Source organism: Cyrtonyx montezumae, unplaced genomic scaffold (assembly GCF_038088225.1).
Source record: "Cyrtonyx montezumae isolate F1298 unplaced genomic scaffold, pur_monq_1.0 scaffold_3, whole genome shotgun sequence".
Taxonomy (NCBI): Eukaryota; Metazoa; Chordata; class Aves; order Galliformes; family Odontophoridae; genus Cyrtonyx; species Cyrtonyx montezumae.
In genome coordinates this window covers 91,295,446-91,317,764 of record NW_027072034.1, presented here as the reverse complement: position 1 = coordinate 91,317,764, position 22,319 = coordinate 91,295,446, and the positions used below count along the sequence as shown (strand labels likewise).

General features: G+C 38.4%; 1 protein-coding gene across 2 annotated transcripts in view; it reads right to left on the bottom strand.

The window, feature by feature from the left end:
* Window positions 1–22,319, bottom strand: part of LRP6 (LDL receptor related protein 6) — a 121,402-nt gene that overhangs the window by 8,777 nt on the left and 90,306 nt on the right. For both annotated transcript variants that reach the window (XM_065742310.1, XM_065742311.1), the window contains 10 exons: window positions 21,420–21,636; window positions 19,843–20,132; window positions 17,442–17,668; window positions 14,694–14,878; window positions 12,773–13,099; window positions 9,000–9,202; window positions 7,655–7,866; window positions 7,276–7,466; window positions 2,487–2,696; window positions 902–1,027 (listed from right to left, as the gene is read on the bottom strand). In XM_065742310.1, coding sequence (XP_065598382.1) covers window positions 902–1,027; window positions 2,487–2,696; window positions 7,276–7,466; window positions 7,655–7,866; window positions 9,000–9,202; window positions 12,773–13,099; window positions 14,694–14,878; window positions 17,442–17,668; window positions 19,843–20,132; window positions 21,420–21,636 — 2,188 coding nt within the window. The remainder of the gene's footprint in view (window positions 1–901; window positions 1,028–2,486; window positions 2,697–7,275; window positions 7,467–7,654; window positions 7,867–8,999; window positions 9,203–12,772; window positions 13,100–14,693; window positions 14,879–17,441; window positions 17,669–19,842; window positions 20,133–21,419; window positions 21,637–22,319) is intronic.

Here is a 22,319-nt window from a genome sequence, read left to right as displayed (position 1 = left end):
ACTCAATGTCTAGTTATGTGCCCTCGACAGCTCTGTTGAGTCAAATTCTTCTAAAATGACAAAAAACGCTCCGTCTAGTTGCCTCGCTATCTCTACACAGCTGTTAGCTGTTATTTAACATACACTACTGTAACTGTTAATGCAGTAATTAAGCATGTATTCTTTTTATTTTTTTTTAACTCCCTTTTTTTACTCTCCCCTTTTTGGCCTGGTATTAAAATTGTTCTTTCACTAAACTTGAGAAAATATCTGGATTATGTTAGCTCTTGTTCTATTGTGAGACCACACACTGCCTTGATGCCAAGAAGACTGCATAATAAACCCATTCAGTATGTTGGCACAAAGAGACTGAAGTACCAAAATGCCTTTCCTCTCCCACATTTCAACTACAACCTTGGATACACCAGCACGTAAGCTACAGTGGTCATGTCACCATGGAGGGGGCAACTCGCTCTTCTGAGGCTGCAGTTCAGAAAGCCACGCAGAAGGTACATTTCAGGAGGAAAAAAGGGAGGAATGAAATTGCACAGATGGGGTGGAATATGCCAGAATGTGAGAGGCTACCATTAGGTGAAAAACAAGAACATGCAGAGTGATACAAAAAGTAATAGAATCGTACAATTAAAAAAAAAAATCAAATTGAAATATCTCAATTGACTTAAGTAGAAAGGGGGAACAGAAAACCTTATTCTGCAGTCAGCTAAGGAAATTCTACTACTCTTTTACACCTCAAAACTTGCAGATTTACCTCAGTGGATTGAAGCAAAGAGAACATGGAAAAGTATGTTACAATTCCTGGTACAATGTCACATTCTTTCTGCTCAGAAGCTGACCCTAAAGCTGGAGACCTCCCCACCCAGAACCTGCAAGCTCAGTAACCCAGAGCATGGGAAAGACCTACCTCCACAGGACAGCTCATCCTGCAGCAAAACAAGGTGGACTGGACAAGAGCAGCGCGTGGTGCCATCGCCTTTCACAATGCAAATGTGTGAGCAACCACCATTATCTTGAGAACAAGGGTGTTGTCCTGTGATTTTAAGAATGAGACAAATAGGTAGTACAACTGCAATCACACTTGTGAGGATAAGTACATGAGATTGTGTTTTATTCCCTGCTCTTTTTCAATTTCCTCTTCTTCAGGTACCTTACAGTAATCAGTGGAATCTGAAAAAAGCCAATTCAGATTTACTTTCTAATAATTTGACAAGTCCTGTGACAAGAAATCCCCACCTCTTTCCAAACCTTTCAGTGATCTCTCAGGACTCTCTTCATTACTCCCTTCTCAATGTGGAAGGGATTTCTAAAATCAACTCTGAAAAAGTTATGTTTCATTGTATTTTTTTCCTTTACACAAACAATTATTTATCTGTAGTCTAAAACACTGAGAATCACACCATGTGGCCTTTTAAACTAGTAAACAATACTCAAAACGCTTGCTCTTGTGTGAGGCAGAATAAGTTCTTCAGCAAAAAGGGCAACATTAGTAATAAAAACGTGCCTTGGGTACTACTTTATTTTTTTCCTATCAAAAATCATTTAAAAAGTAAACTTTCCTAATTAATGAATTGTGAAGCTTTCACACTATCTCCAAAACTCAAATTAACGTGCTCTAGATAAATATGTCACTTCATTTTAATGTTTAATAAGGACAACATTCTTCCCTTGGAACTCCTGACAGATTTACTGAGATTAATAGCAAACAAAACTAGTAGTAGTCTGTGCTGATGCTTTAATTAAACATTCCCAGACATCTTTCTACATATTTCTTGAAGGCATATACCACAGCCTATTAACCAAGCCTATTTTGTCCATGAAGACAGCAGCTCCACTGCTTTAACCACCTAGCTGCCTTCATTTCAAGTGAGTATGTGCAGGGAAAGCTATATCCTGGTAAGCAGAAAACTTTTTGAAGTGCAAGCACATCAACACAAACTGCTTTTACTTCCTTTGTGCAATGCAGTGTCCACCATTTAGTTTCAGTATGAATTGATACTAACAAAAATTCTTCACTGTCCTTTTAAGGCTGGGCAGGCAGGGCAGCTAGTCCACTGAAATGTTTACTGCTAGTAAAGGGTCCTCAAAACTCCAAAAGGAGTGAAGTCCTAATAGTGACAGCTTTGATACTCTGCATCAGTAGTCCACCATATCTATAATCTGGAAAATTCTCTACTAGAGGTAAGTGAACATTCCCACTGTGCCTGTATACACTCAAATCCCAGGCGCTTATATGGGAGTACCAACAAAGTCATCAGAGCAACAAAATACGATGCTGGGTTTGTGGTTGTTTTCATTTCCATTGCCAACTACACTAAGGAGTCAAATAATACAATCCTAGCAATATAACATACAAAATGATACCTCTGTCCCCTTTGAATCACACTGATATTGATCAGGGACAAGGAAAAGCAGGCTTAATCTCTCTTAGCTGTTACCTGCCTCCAGTCCCACAGGCACTGCTGTCACTTGTAAACAGGAATTGCACTTACTGTATTCCTGAACATTAAGCTCTTTCACAGCATGAATGTCACTGAGTTGTGCAATACGAGCTTGGACCTTTGTACGTCCTTCTCGACCAGTCATATCAATCTTTTCAATCATCTGCTGTTGTCTGTCAATCCAATACAGCCAGTTCTCAAATACAGTTAGTCCTACAGGTTGCAAGATATTGGAGTCTTCCAAAACAACTCGGTTAGCACCTGAAGAAGGAAAATAGAGGTTTAGCTCAACTAGAATCAACTAAAATATCACAGATATTTTCTATAGTGTTTACACCATCATTTTCTACTACTTTTACACTACTAGTTATAGCCAACAATAAAAATACATGCAATCTTGGATCCTCTGATATAAGACTGATAGTTGCAGATTCATGATCCAACTATTTTTTTAAATTATTTTCATCATAAGACAGTTTTTGTGCTTCAGATACATATACTGTATATAGAAAGTGTACAGAGTTGGGTGCCCAACTCTCATGAGACTACTCATAGCATCAGTATGACGATAAGTGCTATTTTTTTCACTCATCTACTCTTTTTTTAACTTTGTCTTGGCATTCAGCAGGGAATAAGATGACAGATGATTAGCTTGAGTTAACTAATGTGAGATTAAATACAAGTGAAGACAAGGTAGCTCGTACTTTTCACATGAATTCTGAGACATATCTGACATATACATATTTGACTTTCAACTTCCTCATATTCTTTTATTTCAACTGCATTATCTTCACAAATGTTTTCATGCTAAAATAAGAACATTCCATTCTTTCTAGTAAAGACTTACTTTCTTCAGTTCCCTCAGCAAACATCAGTAGCCGCCAAGAACATTGACACCTCTGAAAGTATTTGCTGACTTTTATGCTAGATTACTCAGCAACTGTCACATTTCATAGGTAACAGTCCTTATAAGCAGAAGACAACCCACAACTATTTCACAAGTAACATTAAGGATTGTTCAAACACAGTGAAGACTTTGTAACTCACATGCAATGGTCATAAACACTCAAATATTCATTCACGTTTATCAGATTCTGAGCACAAAATTACTCACAAACATACAGATTTTGCTTCAGTTTTGAATCCCTATAGCAATATTACATAGTTCAAAATTATACCGGAGCTTGAAAATACACATCCAAATCCAGTTATTCTAGGGTATCCTTGCTGTGCTTATTTTTATTTTTAACACAGCAGATAATAGTTTTGCATATGATCTTCTACAATATCTTTTTCATAACGTTTTAATATTTTTTCCTGGAAAAATATACTAGTATAACTGAATACCACAGAAAAGTCTGTACCATACTCACAGAAGATGCTGCTGTGAGACAAAAGACACCTTTTCTATGATTTTATAATTTTCTCATGTTCTACCTGTCCATTTTGATTAGAAGCAAGAACATCTTTGGCTTGTTGAGAACCTTAACACTATGCCAGGAACTGCAAGCAAATTAAGCTACAAAAAATGTATTTACCTCACTTTTACTAAATGCATACTGAATTTTTAATCATTTAGTAAGTAGTAACGTCTTAAGTAGATCTTGGAGATTTTAGTCCTCAGCTACACAGGGCTCTGATCCATCAATTTTGAATAACACTAGCAATGATTTGATTAAGAAATAATGTTGATGAACTCTGAAGGAGGCTATATCCAGACCGATGAAGAAATTGGCAGATTGAGTGATGCAAGTCAAACTAAAGATCTGCAACAGTCTATTAAACCTCATGAATATAGAGTTATAGGTAAAAAGTTAGAAGCAGCAAACTGAATTCTTAAGAGAAGAAAAGCTAAGCTGGGAAGTGGGGAATATGCAAAGAAGACAGGAAAGAATATAATTTAAACTATGAGCTTGACCTATCCAAATGGAGTCTACACATACCCTGCTCTACTATGCTCATGTAAATCAACATGACAAAATGCTCCTAAAGCTTTAAAGTTTAAAATTTTATTTATATTTATTTATATTATTGTTTTATTCATTCTTTTTAACGTTTGTGACCAAGTGTAGCTGACTATTTCTGAATAAACTGACACGCTGAAATCCCTCTTTCCATAAACCAACAATAGTATCTGAACGTAGATCATTGGGATGCTAGCCCCATTTATTAGGAATATCAGATGAAAGGGAGATGTTATTAAGAAGAGTTTTGTCTCCTGGCATCACTATTCTCTTTCCAGCAATATCTTTAAAGACTTAAAAACAAACAAATAAATACAAAAATCAGGACACACCCTTAGTACATTCTATTTCCAAATACAAAAAGACTTAATTCCAGAATCATTAGACATTTCCAAATCACACATATTATTCTGAAATAGAAAAACTAATTTCCAAATAGTTTCCATGGTCAGGAACTGTGATTTCAGTCATTCTTTGTAAACAACACTTAACCATGTGAGGAACCTGGTTAGCTTCAGTAGGATCTCTGATTTGGGCAGCACTACTGAGACCTAACTGCATGCCTGGAGAACAGTAAGCAAAAGAAAGACTGTATCACATAAGGGGCATTCTACTTCTCCTTTACGTGTACTGGCATCTACAGAGCCAACAGACAGGACATTGTGTGCATTTTAAAGAAGATAACACACGTAAAAAATTACTTTGCCAGTCCAAAGACCCTATTAGTCAGTATTCCTAACAATTTATCGTGGTGATTATAGCAAACCATTTGTGGTGCAAATGCCAAAAGACAAGCAGGGTTTTGGAAAGATTTTCCTTCATATTCATCAATATGGGGAGCTCTTACTTCATGACATCAGTAATCCAACAGTGATCTTAAAACAAAACAAACATGGGGGAAGCGGCTGATACACCTTTAGGCCTCTTCTCCCTGATAAGTAATGACAGGACGAGAGGGAATGGCCACAAGTTGCGCCGGGGAAGATTTAGATTAGACCTGAGGAAGCATTTCTTCTCTGAAAGAGTGGTCAGGCACTGGAATGGCCTGCCTAGGGAGGTGGTTGAGGCACCATCCCTAGCGCTGTTCAAGAAGCGTTTAGATGAGGTGCTAAAGGACTTAATTTAGTAGTTGGGTAGAGATAGTGATAGGAGGATGGTTGGACTAGATGATCTTATAGGTCCTTTCCAACCTTATGAACTTATGAACTACACCAGATGGTCGTGCTGTCATCCAGAGAGAATGGGAAGGTGGAGAAATGGACTGACAGGAACATCATGAAGTTTAAAATGGAGTATAAAGTCCTGGACCTGACTAGGAACAATCCCATACACTAGAATATGCTGGGGGTACCCAGCTGGAAAGCAGCCCAGAGGCTGTGGAATGTCCTCCTTTGAGATGTTCAAAAGCCACCTGGATGTAGGCCTAGGCAACCTGCTCTGGGCAGAGGTGGGACAAGATGAATTATTTTTCAAACTCCGCCATTCTATGATTCTGTGATTACTTTTTTTTAAACAGTTCACTAAGTCAGTTTATGTCTTGTATTTTAAAATAGTAAACAATCAGTGTATTACAGTTCATAAGTGATCTTGAACCTTCCAGTGACATGTCATGAAAATCATTGGAAAAAAAAAGTAATGTCTTGCTAAGCCAACAAACATGAAATCCTGAAACAATTTCCAAAACAAAGCTTATTCTTGCAGTTTAATAAAAGGCTGAAAATCACACTGGTGTCAATGGAATTGTATGCCTCCACTTTGAATGAAAGTATCACATGATCCGTGGAATACTCTAAACTACCATGGTCTTGCTAACTTTTCAGTTTCAGATTGCAAAATACATCCTTACTTCCTTATGCATCCAGCAATAGCTGAATAGCACTCAGCTAAAGTGTGCTACTCAGACCAGGGCTGGACCTACTCCAGGGGAAGGAGACATTCTGCTGCTGATGCCCACAGGCAACAGTATGAGGGGGTTTATACCTCAACATGTAATAAAGAGATGGGTAGGTATGTGTTCAGCACCATTCAAGGCAACTCGTATCACAATGAACCTGAGTCACAAAAGACAGTTGAGATAATCCAGCAACTAGCTGCATCCAACCAGTAAATAGATGCCTGTGTCTCTCTCACCTAATCTAACTGCACAATTTTGCCTCTTCTCTTGCTCCAGTTCTGGTTGCTTCCTGGACCAACTCAGTTTTCCATATCAACAGAAATCTGTTATCTATTTCTCCTTTTCTATACTCTTGTTAGCTGATAGCTTTGTTTACATAGGAAAGAGAGCTAAATCAACTTACCGCAGACAAGCAGCATAACCAACATTAAGAAACAGGCAGAGAGAATTATATGTGAGGAAGATATGTGTGGAAGGACTTTTTTTGCCTTTTGAGAACAAGAAAGCATTAAATCTCACTTTACTCTTCTCACATTATGCCCCTAAATAACAGACAGATAATTGATCCTCACACCTGCTGCTTGAACTCTGCAGGAAAGACTTCTCCATTAACAAGAAACTCCTGATTTACAGATAACTGCACCAAAACCAATGCCTATAAAAACAACACTTCTCCCCTCCCCTTTCCCAAACTGCTGCAATTTATTTGTGAGTTAACTTTGTGAAACCACACAAAGGTCTTGCAGTGAGAAACTGAAGTAAATAGCAAGTGTAGCAATTAACAATGCAAAACATAGATAGAGGCACAAGACTGTAAAGGCATGTTGAATGAATCACGCGCATTCCCTGGCTGAGAATTTAGGGAGCAATTAGAATCACAGTACAGACTGTCTATAGCAGGAAGGAAAAGCCAACACCTTTCTCTACATTCCCCCACACCCACCCCACACAAATGAATCACTGAATTAAAGTGCTACTCTACCTGAAAGGTCACTGCTTTCAATTCTCCGCAGGTCTGAATCAGCCCAGAACAACTTGCCTAGCTGGCTGTCAATAGCTAAGGCTATGGGCTTGCTTAAACCACCAAAAAAAAGGACTTCTCGTTCAGTTCCATCCAATGCTGCTCTCTCAATTTTAGGAGACCTTTCCTGCAGGTTGGTGAAATACATGTATCTGGAATAGGAATCATTAGAGGAAAACAGTTTACTCGACCTTTTCGTACTTTTGCTATATGACCAAGACATTTTAACAAATGTTACAATTGCTTTTATTCAGATAACCAGAAAACAGCAGCAAGAAAACAGTTTGATTCTTGAAACCTTCAGCTTGAATTTTGCCATATCACTATTTCTGTTACTTACCCTTTCTCTGGATTCACCACAATGGCCCTGGGTCTGTCTTGGTCTCCTTTGAGCACTACTCCCATTGGTCTCCCATCCAGGCGTGTCACATTGATGACATTAGTAGCTTCACAGGTCCAGTATATATAGCGGCTGTAGATGTCAATGCTCAGGTCATAAGGCTGCATGTCTAGGTTCTGATTGGGAACTGGACTTGTCACAACAGTGAGACTCTAAAAAGGAGAGAAAAACAACCCACAGAAGAACACTTAAACAGATTCAATGCAGGCCATTATATCTCCTATGGATTTACTACATCAAAATATTGCCAAGAAGAAGAAAGGCCACCAAAATATTATCATAAAGTAGGAGACACACAGGACCAGTTGTCCCATTAACACTTCTGATTAGATTTAGTCACTCCTGACAGTTTGTTTTAATGGCAATCAAGTGGTTGCAACACACAAGACTCAGCAAATTTAACCAACAAGTCCAAATAGCCTCTATGTTGAGGTTGAACTTCCCTGCCTCCTCCCCTTTCTTGACAACCCAAAGTTTAGTGCAGACAGACCTAAATCCAGAATGTATGACACACTACAACAGGAACACTTGCATCATGTCTAATTCCCAAAGCTGCAGCTAAGCAGATAAAAAATACTGGCAAAGTGAGGCCAGACAGTCCTTGAAATTCCTGTTTCACTCTACTCCACCATCACTGCTACCACACTTGAGAGATATAAGGATGAACCATAAACCGGAAGGAAATTGCTAAGAGACAGAAAAGATACCAGCTAGCATCCTGTCCTAAAGTCCTGTATTTGTTTATCCTGCTAAAGCTGCTGGCCTGCTACATCTCTTATAGGCCTTGAGTTTCAACCTTCCCAGATAGTGCCTCTGTGGTTGACAACAGCTCTCCTCCTATTCCCATAAGAACCTAGGAGACTTTAAACACAGCCATATGCTGACAGACCCAGCCTCTTTATTTAGGAGTCGATGTTTCTGTGCCCTTCTCATTTGTACCTCTTCTGTCACCCTCTTGATGTGCTCATTTTCTACCAAGAATCTTCTCTTCTATGCCTCATGACCCTCACACAGGAGTGACCAACTGCCCCCAGCCAAAAGACAGCTGAACAAATACTGCACTAAGGACCAGAGTATCTTTAGGCCAACATCAATTTTCCATGTTTCATTTCCTGCTGCATCTCCCAGTTTACTGACTAAAGACTCCAGAAACTCCAGATGCCACTTGTTTTGCTAAGTGCCAGCTGGCAACCTATAAGAAATCTGTAGATGTAAATTGTTTATGTATTACCATACATTTTTGGGTACAGAGCATCTTTTAGAAATTCCACTGCCCACAGGATACCTGGCTGCCATCTTCCTGTGCCTTCCGAATGATGTTCTGCCGTGAATCAATCCAATACAATTGCTTATCCAGTGGGTCATAATCGATAGCTCGAACGTTTCGGAGACTATGGATAGGAAGTATGATATCTGGACTCTGCTGCTCATCTATCACCATGCGATTAATTGCATTCTTCTGACTGAACAAAAGAAAGGTTGTAGGAGCTTGATGGGTTAAAAAAAAATAAAAGAAGGAAAGAGTTACACACAGCAATGATGTTGAATATTTTTATGCACAATAAAAATTACTTTAAAAAATACAGTGTCAAAGATTTCATTCCTCTTTTCCTCCTTTGAAAACAAACAAAACCAAAACCAAATGAAAACCCAAACTACCCAATCATATCCAAAACACAACACAAAAAAAACAAACCCTAACTAGTTTGAAAAGCCTTTTAAGTAATCTCTACTATGAAAATCTGAATGTAGATGTGACTAGCAAAGATAATTTTGTAAGTTGCAAGACTAGTAAATGTGAAGATTTCTGTCAAAATTACCTCAATAATGGTCAGCTATGCCTTCTCAAGGAAGTGATAGTTTTCTTTCTAAAGGGATTCCAGGAAAACACAGCTCTACTATTTTGAACGTAAACTTTTTGCTAGGTATGCTTCTATATGCAGAGGAAGCTGAGTAAAACCCGGAAACAGCTCCTTATTTAGAGGTCAGAGAGATCTGAGATTGCCTTTTGATGACCCAATCTTGTTAGTACAAACCCTTACTATCAGCACCAGAATGGAACAACAAACAATTCATAGCCTGTGTGCAGGTTGGGTTTTTGAAGGAAAGGCTCTGCTCTGGCATTCCAGATGCCTAGCAAAAATTTCTAGGATAGATGACACTTATTCTTATAAATACCACCAAACATCAGTACTCATCCTCTTTAGTTTAACAGCTGTATCTAGCAGTAAGCATCTAAGGCATAGCCATTTATTACTATCAAAAATAAATTATCCTTTTATTACATAACTGGGTCAGAAACATGTAGATGTAGTTAAAACATCTCCCCTTTTACATAGCGCTCTTTTCAACAATGGTCTACCTGGAACCACTGCTATGCAAGACAGCACAAGAGCCAGCAGCCAGAAATATAGCTTGCAGCATCCTTATACAGAAATCTGTATAATTTGTTACAGCACAAGAGTGGAGAGATTAGCAGTGGGATACTGCTCATTCAATCTTGCCTGTAAAACAGGTAAGGCAATACCTTGGCAAGGAAAGGTAAGCAAAAGCCTTCCAGAGAACATCATAACTTTTCTTTGTTATTTTAGGCATATACACTTATCTGCTACCGTGAAAAAAAAATAAATAAATAAAAGAGTGCATGGGAAAGTTTCCTTGGTAACTAACACTTAATCCTAACTTCCTACAATAACTAGACCTAATTACAAGGTATTTTTGCATTCTGAAAAATTTGTCTTTCTCCTCCAATGTTTCTGCAATAATTTAAGCCTTTTTCCTCTTAGCTGTAAACTGTAGAATAAAATACACAAAAAGCAAACAAAACTTCATACTGAATGTGTAGAGCAAAATAGTAGATTGAGAAGACATCACGACTCTCATCAAGCAGCTAAGAGATTAATGCTAAGGAAAAAAAGCTTAAGATAAAACAGTACAGGCAAGTGTACCATCATAAGAACCTAATATCTTCTATTTTTTTCCCCAGTGTTCCTCCCACTGTCTAAGAATGTCCAGCTTCCAACTTTATATTGACTCATTATAAAGACTAACAGTAAACTCTCCTCCTTGAGCCCCCACATCCCTGAAGCAGTAACCATTTCAGAATTACTCTCCAGTTTTCATCATTTTCCCTCCCAATTGTGACATAATTTAACTATATTTTTGGAAGGCAAATGGAGTGCAATGAGCATATCTCTTGCGTAATGCCGCATTCAAACTTCACAGCACACAGTAGGTCTGCGTTCAAGACCTGCGTGGACGCCTATCTGTGCAACCTGGTCTAGAGAGCCTGCTTTAGCAGGGGGGTTGGACTTGATGATCTCTAGGTCCCTTCCAACCCCTACAATTCTGTGATGAGATACCATATCTAATGAGCTAAGAGTGTCCTTCCCATAATTAAAAGAATCTATGCACACATGAACAGGGTGATCCAGAATGGAGGGACTGCCTCTAGACAGAGCTAGGGATAATAATAATAATGTTCAGGAATATGTAAGCAAGTAAAACAGTCAAGGGAAAGTTAAAAGGATTCATGCTCCAATTATAATGGCCAAGAGTAAAATTAAATTATAAGCAGAGAAGCCTAAGACTTCAATTACCTACAAATGAGAAGCTGGAAAGTTACCAGATTTGAACCTGGCAATAGGAGTACTCCTAATACATTATGAAAGACTGAGCTATTCTGCAGGGAGACAGTTCTGTTTGTTCACAACTATTTCCTTTATTTTCTTTCTTCCTTTCCTACTTTTTTCACATTGAGAGAGCTTTCACAAGAAAATATTTTGCTATTTATTTTCCACTGGTAGTCTAATTCTTCCACCTATAACATCACAACAACTACCGGAATGATGTCAGCAGTGCTTCTAACTTGAAAGAAGATGAGAGAATGCTCAAGTACAAAAATCCAGCTGTCAGGCAAGCACCTCTTGTAACTGAAAAGGAAAGAAGGAGCGTAGAACACACTGGGGGATAAAGCAGGCTTCTCTAGGAGAAGGAAAGGAGCATGATTTTCCAAAAAATTTATGAGGTGGCATTCATGGAACAGGCTTCCTTGCTTTTGGCTTTAAAACATCAGTTGGATCTCTCTACTCAGGCATAACGCAGACGAGATACAATCTGTCTCTCTGTACCACGAATCTCTTAACCCACTAACTAATCTGAATGACATCAGTGGAAATTAGCCATCCAGCATGCCGGCCAAAATAGTGAGTGCTTCACTTGGCAGCCAGTTATTGAGAGATGGATAAATTATTTGGTTAGAAACTAATTACGCTCAGCCTGAGGGGCCTTGTGGCTCATATTCAGCACAACAATGAAGAAAAATGGGACATGGCTGCACTGAGATGAGAAATGTGATGTGCTGCACCGGGACTGGGGCTGAGCCTCTCCTCATCAGGGAAGGAACTCACTTCTGGGGGTATGAGTGACCCACCACCGCATCTCATCAACCAGCAAACAGAAGTGCTACAGAATTAAATCCTAACCCACATTAAGGCTATGCAAAGTCCAGAGTACACACACCAAACTACCACACATTTTTAATAACAGACAAGATTAGAAAGAAAAAAAGAAAAATAAAAAAGCAGGTAAGCACTTGATAAGGTCTGACAGACAGTTATGAAAACAAAAGCATGTCTAGCTTTCCCACTTACACAAATTTAGTTTACTGAGTCACTGAAAAGTTTCACTTGAGCCATTTTTCTCTTTTTTACTGAGACACTGGTGTGTGCCTACATTTTCTTTTTCCTTTTAAGTTTTTTCCCTATCCTCTCAATTCAGAAGGATTTCAGTATTAAAAAATTATACTTAAAAAATGCATACTTTTATTGCCAGCTTTATCCAGTCATATACTCTGCTCTGTATAAAGGTAGAGGGGGAATAAAAACTTTTTCGAATACACAACTGCTATTAGAAACTAGACTTAACTTTGGCCTATCATGTAGGCTAGCTTGATCATTTCACCTGAAAGTAAAACTCTTCTTTCCTGCAAGTACCATGCTTGTATCCATTAGTAAACACATCTGCCACTGTATTTCATTTTCGTTCATCATGGCTTACCACTGCAAGTCCTGTTGTCAGAGTTCAGAGAGTAGTGAGCTGGGCACCCACAGACAAAGCCACCAACAGGGACTGCTAAGCAGAGATGAGAGCAATGGCCGTTACTAGATGCACACTCATTCCAGCCTGCCTGCCTGGAGGAATGGAAGACCAGGATATCCATAACATAATCCAAATGCCCTTGGATGATAGTTCTGTTCTGGCCACTTGTCTTGTTGGCTCGTTCAATGCTACGCCGGCTCCAGTCTGTCCAGTAAATGTAATCCTGATACTGAGTCAAGCCGAATGGGTGAGGCAAGTCATCAGCTATAATCTCACGATCAAGGCCTGTTTACAAAAATGAAGAGAGGAAAAAAAGCATTATTATTTTGAAACAAAATGGATGATAGTTAAAGCTTTAGACACGTCATGTGCACAGAAAGGTTAAAACATAGTTACTACTCCATTGTTATAAAAGTAAATTATAAAGCAATATACAGTATTCAAAAGGCCATACTGAAGTCTCAGAGCCTCTATCACAGAAATGTGCTAATCCTGCTTGTAATTCACAGAACAGAATACGTTCTACTAAAGAAATAAGTTTCAGTCTTAAAAACTACCAGGGCTCTCAGAAAGAATCTATCCTTTCCCTCCTCCCTAAAACGAACAGCATCCCACTGAAGGCAGCACTGTACTCCCACTTCAACGTCTCTGGCACCACACTTGTATCTCTCTGCCCACTGCTTACAGAGACAGAACTGTTATGAGCTCAGTACAATTCTACATTGTATTAAGAACACTCAGAAACTCAAGGTAACAAATAGTTAATAGTGTTCACTGTAGGAAGACTGAGACCTTAAGAAATAGGGTATTGGGTGGCAAGATTTCCACCACACTGATTTCAACCATTTTATTACCACAGAGTCTCCTGTTATATAGTCACAGAAAATGAATGGGAGACTATTAACAGGAAGTCATTCCCTCTACACAGAGGATGTACAGTCCTGCATTTTGCTGTAATTAGCCACAGGAAAGGTGAAATTCTATGTCCAGTTCCACAGTACACTGGGGAGCACTAATTCAACCTCAACAGCACACCAAAATTCATGAAAGGTTGAAGGAACGCATTTATATTACATGTAATTCCTAGTGATGTATTTCCCTGTTTTGATTTTTTTCTAGCTTTGTCCCACTGTTGCTACCATACTATTTAAAGTAGACAAATTCCCTAAACCTTAAGTAATGGTTAGTGATAAAAATAATCAGATTAATCTGATACACAAAGCAGTCTGCTCCCATGGATGCAGGTGTTAAAAACATGATATGGGCAAAACTGATAGGATGTGGGTCCATAGTAGAGTACCCTGGGATAATGAAAGAATAAAATATTCCACCTCCTTTTAGCTACAAGAAACAGTTTAAAAAACAATTACACAGACCCCTCGTATGAGAAAGAACACCCTGTACTACCTAGGAACACTCTAGCGTGCAGGATTTTAGGAAAAAAATACTAAACCCTGGGGATACCAACAAAGATTAAAAAACAAATTGTATTGAATTACTTAAGTTATCTTAACTTTTTCTCTGACTTTCTACAGATGATTAAGTGTTTGGTATGTATTTGACAACATTCCTCAGAGCAGAAAAACAAGACTCCAAAACACAAAGTTGACAGCTTTGTCCTACATATGTTATATAACTGAAAAAACATACAGTTCGTACAATTTAAACATTGTGAGCAACTGTATTACTTTCAAGGATACAGAAGCACCACTAACTATTTTGTTGTGTATGCATTAATTTTAGAAGTAAATACTGAAGATGTGTGGGTTTGGGAAAATCTATTTTTGTCTTAAGACATTTATCAAGCAAAAAATTGTCATGGGGAGGTGTAAAAGAAAAACAGCATCCCTGTGAGGCTGTCCAGGTCTCTGGAGCTCACCTAGCATGTTGGAGGATTCTATCAGGTTGGTATCGAGGTCTGTCCAGTACAGTCGTCTTTTAGCATAATCAATAGTTAGGCCGTTGGCACGTCCCACATTTGGTACCAGAGTAGTCCTCTCACTGCCATCCATAGAAGCTCTATCAATCTTTGGTTTACCTCCCCATTCAGTCCAGTACATAAACCTGATTGAAATGCCAAGAAAAAAAAAAAAAAACAGCAGTGTTTAACAAAAAAAATCCAACATCTCAAGGGAAGAGACCAAACTAAACAAAAATCCTTAGAAAGAGTAAAAGAAAACATGACTTGTAAATCTGAGTATTTAATAGGCCCCACTACACTAAACATTTTTTTCAAAATACAAACAAGGAAATTAGTCAGGTTCTCTCAAAATGCTTCCAGCATTATTTTTTCCACTTGGAGATGAATTTTCACCAGCAAGGTTTGCATGAAAATAGTTCAGTTTTAACTAATTCATGCATATCAGTTAGGAGGCAAAAGGCTGGCACTTGGGCATGTTCATCTATCTTTATCGGCTTATTTAATGCCAAGCTTTCCATAGCACTCACCTTCTCTTTTTATCCCCTTGTATATCACACACAGGAATTTAAAAAAGGAAGAAATGCATGGTACTTCTGTTAATGAGCTCATCTGCTCACAACTAAGTCAATCAGCTATTTAACAGTCTCATAGAATCACAGAATCGTAGTGGTTGGAAGGGACCTCTAGAGATCATTGAGTCCAACCCCCCTGCCAAAGCAGGTTCCCTACATCAGGTGGCACAGGTAGGCGTCCAGGCGGGTCTTGAATATCTCCAGAGAAGGAGACTCCACAACCCCCCTGTGCAGCTGTGCCACTGCTCCATCACCCTCACCGTAAAGAAGTTCTTGTGCACATTTGTGCAGAACCTCCTGTGCTGCAGTTTCTGTCTGTTTCCCCTTGTCCTGTCTCCACACACTGCTGAAAAGAGTCTGGCCTCGCCACAGAAAACCAATCGTACAAGGATGCATGCAAAATCTAAAAGATTAGGTTAGGATTTTGCTGCATTTCTGCTGAATGCAGACTCAAACAACACAGTGTAGCTATGTATTCACACGCCAATTTATGTCATTTGGCAGAAGCACAGGCTTATGTGTGTTGACGCTTTCTTTGTTCACTGAACAGTAGAAAGGGCTGTATATTCAACATCTGGCATCAGGCAGTTAGTCACATCTTCCAAAATGTAAAGCCAATATCACTTTTAAAATGAGGCGTAACTAGTCAGTCTTAACATCTTTAATGCCCTTAGTAATAAGCATCTGTGAAATTATTTTAATTTAAACCAATAAACAGTGGGAAATGTTACTTTGACACTGACTGTCAAGTACGTTCTCATGACACCAGGAATACTTACACACTTTCCTTGCTAATATTTAAAAACTTTGCAAGTTGTGGACAGCGTGAACTCGTTTGTCAGAATTACCTCCACTGTAGCAATGCCAAGAAAACTTCTATATAAACTACAATTACATAGCTGGGCTCAAGAACAAGAGAAGACACTGGTCTAAAATTAAAATAAATTGTACTGACTGTGGTGAAAAGACAAATCAATGAATTATACTACTAATTCTATGCTGAGAGCAGTGTTTTCTAAGAAACTGAATCAACTGTAGTAAACCCTTGTACCAAGTAACCAGACCTAGCAATCCAGCTTTGGATGATCTCTGACATCCAGTTAAGGCAGCCTATGGCATACTGGGGCTGAATCTCATCTCTGTATCCTGCTGAGGTAACTGCAGAACCTGGTTCAACTAAGCATGAAGACAGTTGCTACTACTTTGTTAAAATTAAGCAGGAGGGATATGTTTGCAGGGTACTGAGTTTTCTGTATCGCTATAATTCTGACAGTGTCACTAAAAAAAGACAAATTGACAGCACCTGAAAATGGAATTCCTTCATTAGTAAAATAATGTCAAAAATAAGTTCCCTCATTTGTGAAATAAGAATAATACAACGCTGGTATAATCTCAAAAAGGATTTGTGGTAATTAGTTAATGTCAAATGAGCATTTTATGGTAGAATTCTTATTTCAGAAGCTAAATAATTTTGCCTTGCCTTGCTCCTTCCCCTCCTCCTCCTCCCCTGGTTTATTGCCTCACTTTTACTGTTATACTTAAATACAACTGAGAAATTTCTTCACAGGAAGTCTTCACTTCAATGAAAGGCAGGTATATAATTGTATGTACTTTTTATCTACCTTTGCTTCTCTTGGCCATATTGACAAAAAAGGATCCCTTATCTGAAGAAGCAAATTCTTTCCTTATTCTCAGACTTTAAGTTTCACTTGTTTACCGTCAAGTTAAACCCCTTCGAACCTTTTTTGGATCTTAACTTGTAAAAAAACAAAAAACTAAAATTTAAAAGGATCCTCATTTTTAAAAAGGACAAATATTTTCTTTTCAACACTACAGCCCTTTTCTAGTTAATGAGTTCCATAAACCTAAGTCTACTTTGATTCTGTGGTTAATTAAAAAACTAAATATAAATCCCTTTTTAATGAGCTTCCCTGATTTTTGTGTAATATTCTTAATGACTATTCAGGACATTAAGAACATACTCCTTCAGCTCTCATACTTTAAATTACCAGGTTACATTCCTCAGCTCAATTCTCTTAGGATTTATATGCAATGCCTAACTATCATGCCTTAGAGGAAGTGTTCGGATGCTGTTTTTCAATGTTCATAAACATAAATTAAATTAACAAGTTACCCCTCTGCAGGATCCAATGCCAGTGCCCGGGGACTGTCAAGATCTTTCCACACCAATACTTGGCGATGCTGGCCATCCAACTTTGACACTTCAATGCGATTTGTTCCAGTATCAGCCCAATACAAGTTTTTCCCCAGCCAATCTACAGCCATGCCTTCAGGGTAATCCAAGCCAAACTCTACAACATGTTCCAGCGCGCTGCCATTCATAAACGCCCTGCTGATGGTCTTTGGGGATGTAAAGATACACAGGCAAATTAGAAATTTTACCAGTCTGTCACTGGGCTGGTTGTTCTCTTTGTTGCATTTTAAACCTTTTCAGATCTTAGGCATCTCATAGGAAAGAGGATCAACACAATATGCTACTTATTTGCAAGGCAAACAATGCTGCTATTCAGAAGTAAAGATTTACTATACTCTATGAAAGTATTCTGTATCAATTACAATAGCGATCCACTGGGGAAATAAATGGGAAAACTAGTATAGATCAATTAAGCAGTCTACACGCCAAAGTGACCTTAACTTAGCGCCAGCTTTGAGGGGGGAAATATTTTGGCTCTCCCAGGAGAATACAAAAGCACCAATGTTACAGCACAGAACAATACTTAAAGCAGCCTAATGAGAAAGTTCAGGACAGAATAGCAAACAGAAGAAAACAAGATAATGGCTGACTAGCTTGGCAGTGTAAATGCTTTAGTACTGATGGTTTAATTTAATTTCACTAAAGCATGATTTCTTCTGGTCTTTTACTCAAAAGATTTCTTATAATTTTCACCATAATCGATCAGCCTACAACAGCAAATAAAGCCAGAATTATGTTTAGGAGTTTAGGCCTTCCATAATTTACTACGACCAAGTATAAGCCTGAAAGTAAAGGAATAATGTTAGTACAGTATATAACCACACTTTGCAAACACAGACTCCCATTTTTTTTATCCTTTGTATTCCTGTGTGCGCACACTTCTTATACTTCTAACACACCAGAAGTTAAGAAAAAGTTTGATTTTTGGTTTACTTATAAGTTCAGATGCTATATGCTAATTGTACAGTTTGTGACTGCACACATTAGGGAAATGTTTCTCAGTTTTCACTTTTATCACCTATAAAAAATAACTTGGGACCTTGGTTTTACTTTCATTTCAAACACACTCTAAATGAATACCATACCTGAATAGTTCAGCCAAGTTTTCTCTCTCAAACTAGTTTAAGCACTATGGCTTTTAGCTTTTATGATTCTTCTGTTGTAAAGACCCACAAGATATCATTTGCATGGGTCTCAATCCAAGTGTGAAAAACTTACTTTCATTAAAAAAAAAAAAGACTTTTGCTGCTTACAGTTCTGACTACATCTACAACCTTGAAAAACAACGTAAATAACTAGACTTTATAAAACTAGAGATAGCAGACAGATAATACACTGACTTCTGTCACTCCATTAGCCACCACATTTAAACAGCTACCCTCAACCTTTTTTTGATTTGTTGGTCTAGATCCTAGCCTTGATTTACTAAGCTTGTAACATGTTTCATGTGCAGTAGGTATGTGAGTTAATAAGCAGGTAAGACCTATTTTCACTTTCTGACTCAAAACAGGACCTCCTCCCATTAAATATATGAGGGCAGCTCCAAAAGTAATGCTTCCTATTTTATTATGTTGTCCTCTGATATCAGGGGCAGACGTTGGTAACGTGGCAGAAGAGGCTGAATCTTCCCACCAATATTCTCTTATGTTTTGTTGTTGTGTGACAGATGGCAGCAGACAAACAGTCTGAAAAACTGGCATCTGACATGAAGAAAATGCATATGAAGCAAAGGTGTGTCACTGAACTCTGTGAAGAAAAATGGCATGCTTGCTGGATGTTCCTGGAAACCAAATAGTGAATGTTAGCACAGCGTGGTGTTGAGTGTTTCAGCTCTGGTAATAGCGAGTTACTTCTGCTGGTGCATATTTTTATGCCTAGCAGCAGGCTCTTAGTCATTATCAGTGAAAACAAATAGCTAATGGTGGAGACTACGTTGCAAGACAGTGTTTTGTAGCAGAAAGTTTGCTCTATCGAAGAGTGTGGTCTTTGTATCAATTGTAGTTTCAATGGAAATAAATAGGAGGCATTACTTTCAGAGCAATCTATGCATTTGACAAAAAACCTTTAATCCCCAAGACCTCCTGCTGTTTGGTACTCATCTCAGCTGTCTGCCATAAAACTTCATTTCTGCAAACTTATCCTTTATATGAAACGTGCACATTAGATTTAAATGATTATATGAGGGAACGCTTTCCTAGTAAGAACCAGCTCTCCTAACTATCCCTTGAATTTTGTGAAACATATTTGTCAATCCATCCTTATCTATTTCAGAAATCTTGTAGCAAATTAGTAGCCAATTCAGAAGATCTTCTGTCTCTACCTTCAATGAAATGTCAGTCCAATAAATTCGATTGTCTGTCACATCAAAATCCAGAGCGGAAGCTTCCTTAACTCCAGTAAGTGGAATAGCAACATTGTTGTTGTTGGTTTCTAAAGAGATTCGCCTAATATCTGCTCTCCGAGAAAACAGCAGGAAAGCTTCAGGGACAATGCAGGTCTTCATATCGTTGATGAGCTCCAAGCCTATGGGACATGCGCAGCGAAGGCCTTGAGGTCTGTACAGACAAAGATGGCTGCAACCGCCATTATCCTCTGCACAAGGGTTTGTACCTAAAGCGCACAACACAAGGAAGAGCAAGCATTACAAACTGTCTTCATCTGGAAGACAATTTCAGACCTCACAAGTATCAACAATAGTACGAGCCCTTTAAGAAATACAGGTAGTTTTCCACCTTTTGTCCCGAAGGAATTTATTTTTGTATTTTAGAGGGATGTTAATCTACATGGTTAGAAAGGCAGCACTTCTTTTCATGACACTGTGAAACAAGCATAGCAATACAGGATGAGATCAGGACTCAAGGACTGATAATACTAATTCACAGCATTAGCACAGAAGGGAAGGCAAATATGTAAGAAAGCAAGTACAAGTCCTGTCACTTTTCACAGTATGCCGGCCCAGTTCTGTACCCCATTTGCATTCCTAGGGATGGAAAATTCTGAGATTATTTTCACATCCATTTAATGGCCTCTTCTCTCCAGGATGCTAGCAAAGCAGTTCTTTGCAATATTAGTGCATGCATCTGCACATGCTAGAAATCCACCCTCCATTACCAAGCTCAATTAACTAAGCAGCTGAAAATAGGGCTGTATTTCTAACACATGTATTGTCAAGCATCTTCATGTAGTAGCAGTGTAAAAATACACCTCAACTACAAATAACTAATTCCCTGGGCTACAATACAGATGTGGCACCAACAAACTGAAAGCCCTGTCCACATAGCAGGTTATTCAGGCAACATGACAAGTTCTGTGATGCCAACTGCTACCAGTGTTTTGAAAATCAATTTAAACTAGAGCCTGTGTTTTCATTCCATAAATACCAGAGAGTACAATGTACTTCTTGTTGTTTTTAAAGATGATTTTGCAGTATTCATTTGAAAAACACTGAACAGACTAAAATCAGCTAATTCTTAGCTCTTGCTCATCAAGAGCACACGTTCAGATTGCAGGATGAACACCTGCTACAACTGCAGCTCCAAAAACAGCTGGACTAACTTGAGAGCCAGCTCTTCTCATTTTCCCTGATCCTTCTCTCCTTACTCAATCCAGGGTCGTTCACACCTATGAGGTGCTCCAATTACCTAAGCAGGAGAATGGATGGGAGTGCCACACTGGAGGTGTCTGTTCTTTTGTCTTACTATTCTTCCATGTTACAGAACTGAAGCACCACACAAAAGACCTACCTCACTCCTACAAACTGCAGCCCACAGTTGTCAGACAAGAAAGTGAATTCTGCCTCATTCTAAAAATCTGACTTAGTATAAAGTGATCCTTTCAAAAGAACACTGGTGGAACTTTCAATTTTATTTTACTAGCATGATTTGTAGCATGACTCACCAATTATCTGGTGTACATTTGTAGCTTTGAGGCCCATTAGATCAGGCAGCTGATCTATGATGATCTCTCTTTCTGCTGTCCGCTTATGCACACGTTCAATACTGCGTCTTTGCCAATCTGTCCAATAAACATAGTCTCCCAATAATGTGAATCCAAAGATATGAGGAAGTTTGTCCTCTACAAGAACTCTTCTCCCAGTTCCATCAGCATTCATGACCTATGAATATACATGAACACAAAAAAAAATCATGTATGCAGAATAATTCTCTCAATATTTATCAGAGATTATTACGTGCTCCATGTTTAGACTTGAAACTAAGAAATAATCTACTACCCACTTAAGTACTATTATTGTTACACAGCAGTCTAATAGAACAAAACTATTTCAACAGGTACTTACCATTCTAAAAGCCATGGAGGATTCCTCATATGTAAGATTATTCTCATAAGTGGACCATAATGTAAAATTATAACACAACCCTCCTTATAAGAGAGCTGCCATGAAAGCAATGCCTCCTGTTTCATTACACTATCCCACAATGTCAGAGGTGTATTCAATTTTAAACAGGATCTGCTGCATTTTACATGAAATAAAACAAGATTACAATGTCAAGAAATCCTCATCTTTTCTTGTTGTAGCTCACAGTCCATCCCAAGTTAGGCCTCAAATATTCTGGGAGGCAAATATTCAAGAAGATCTATAGAGTATGTTCATATTCCCAAATTTGAGCAAAGAACCAGATTAAATTCCTTCACAAGTTCAGTATTTTTCATACTAGACTGGAACACTACTGGTCCGCAAATAATTGCACATCTCTCATCACGATACTTAAATTCACTTCCTCTTGTGCTAGAAAGAAGTAATACCTAAATTCCTCAAAGAGGAATCACTGAAAGGAT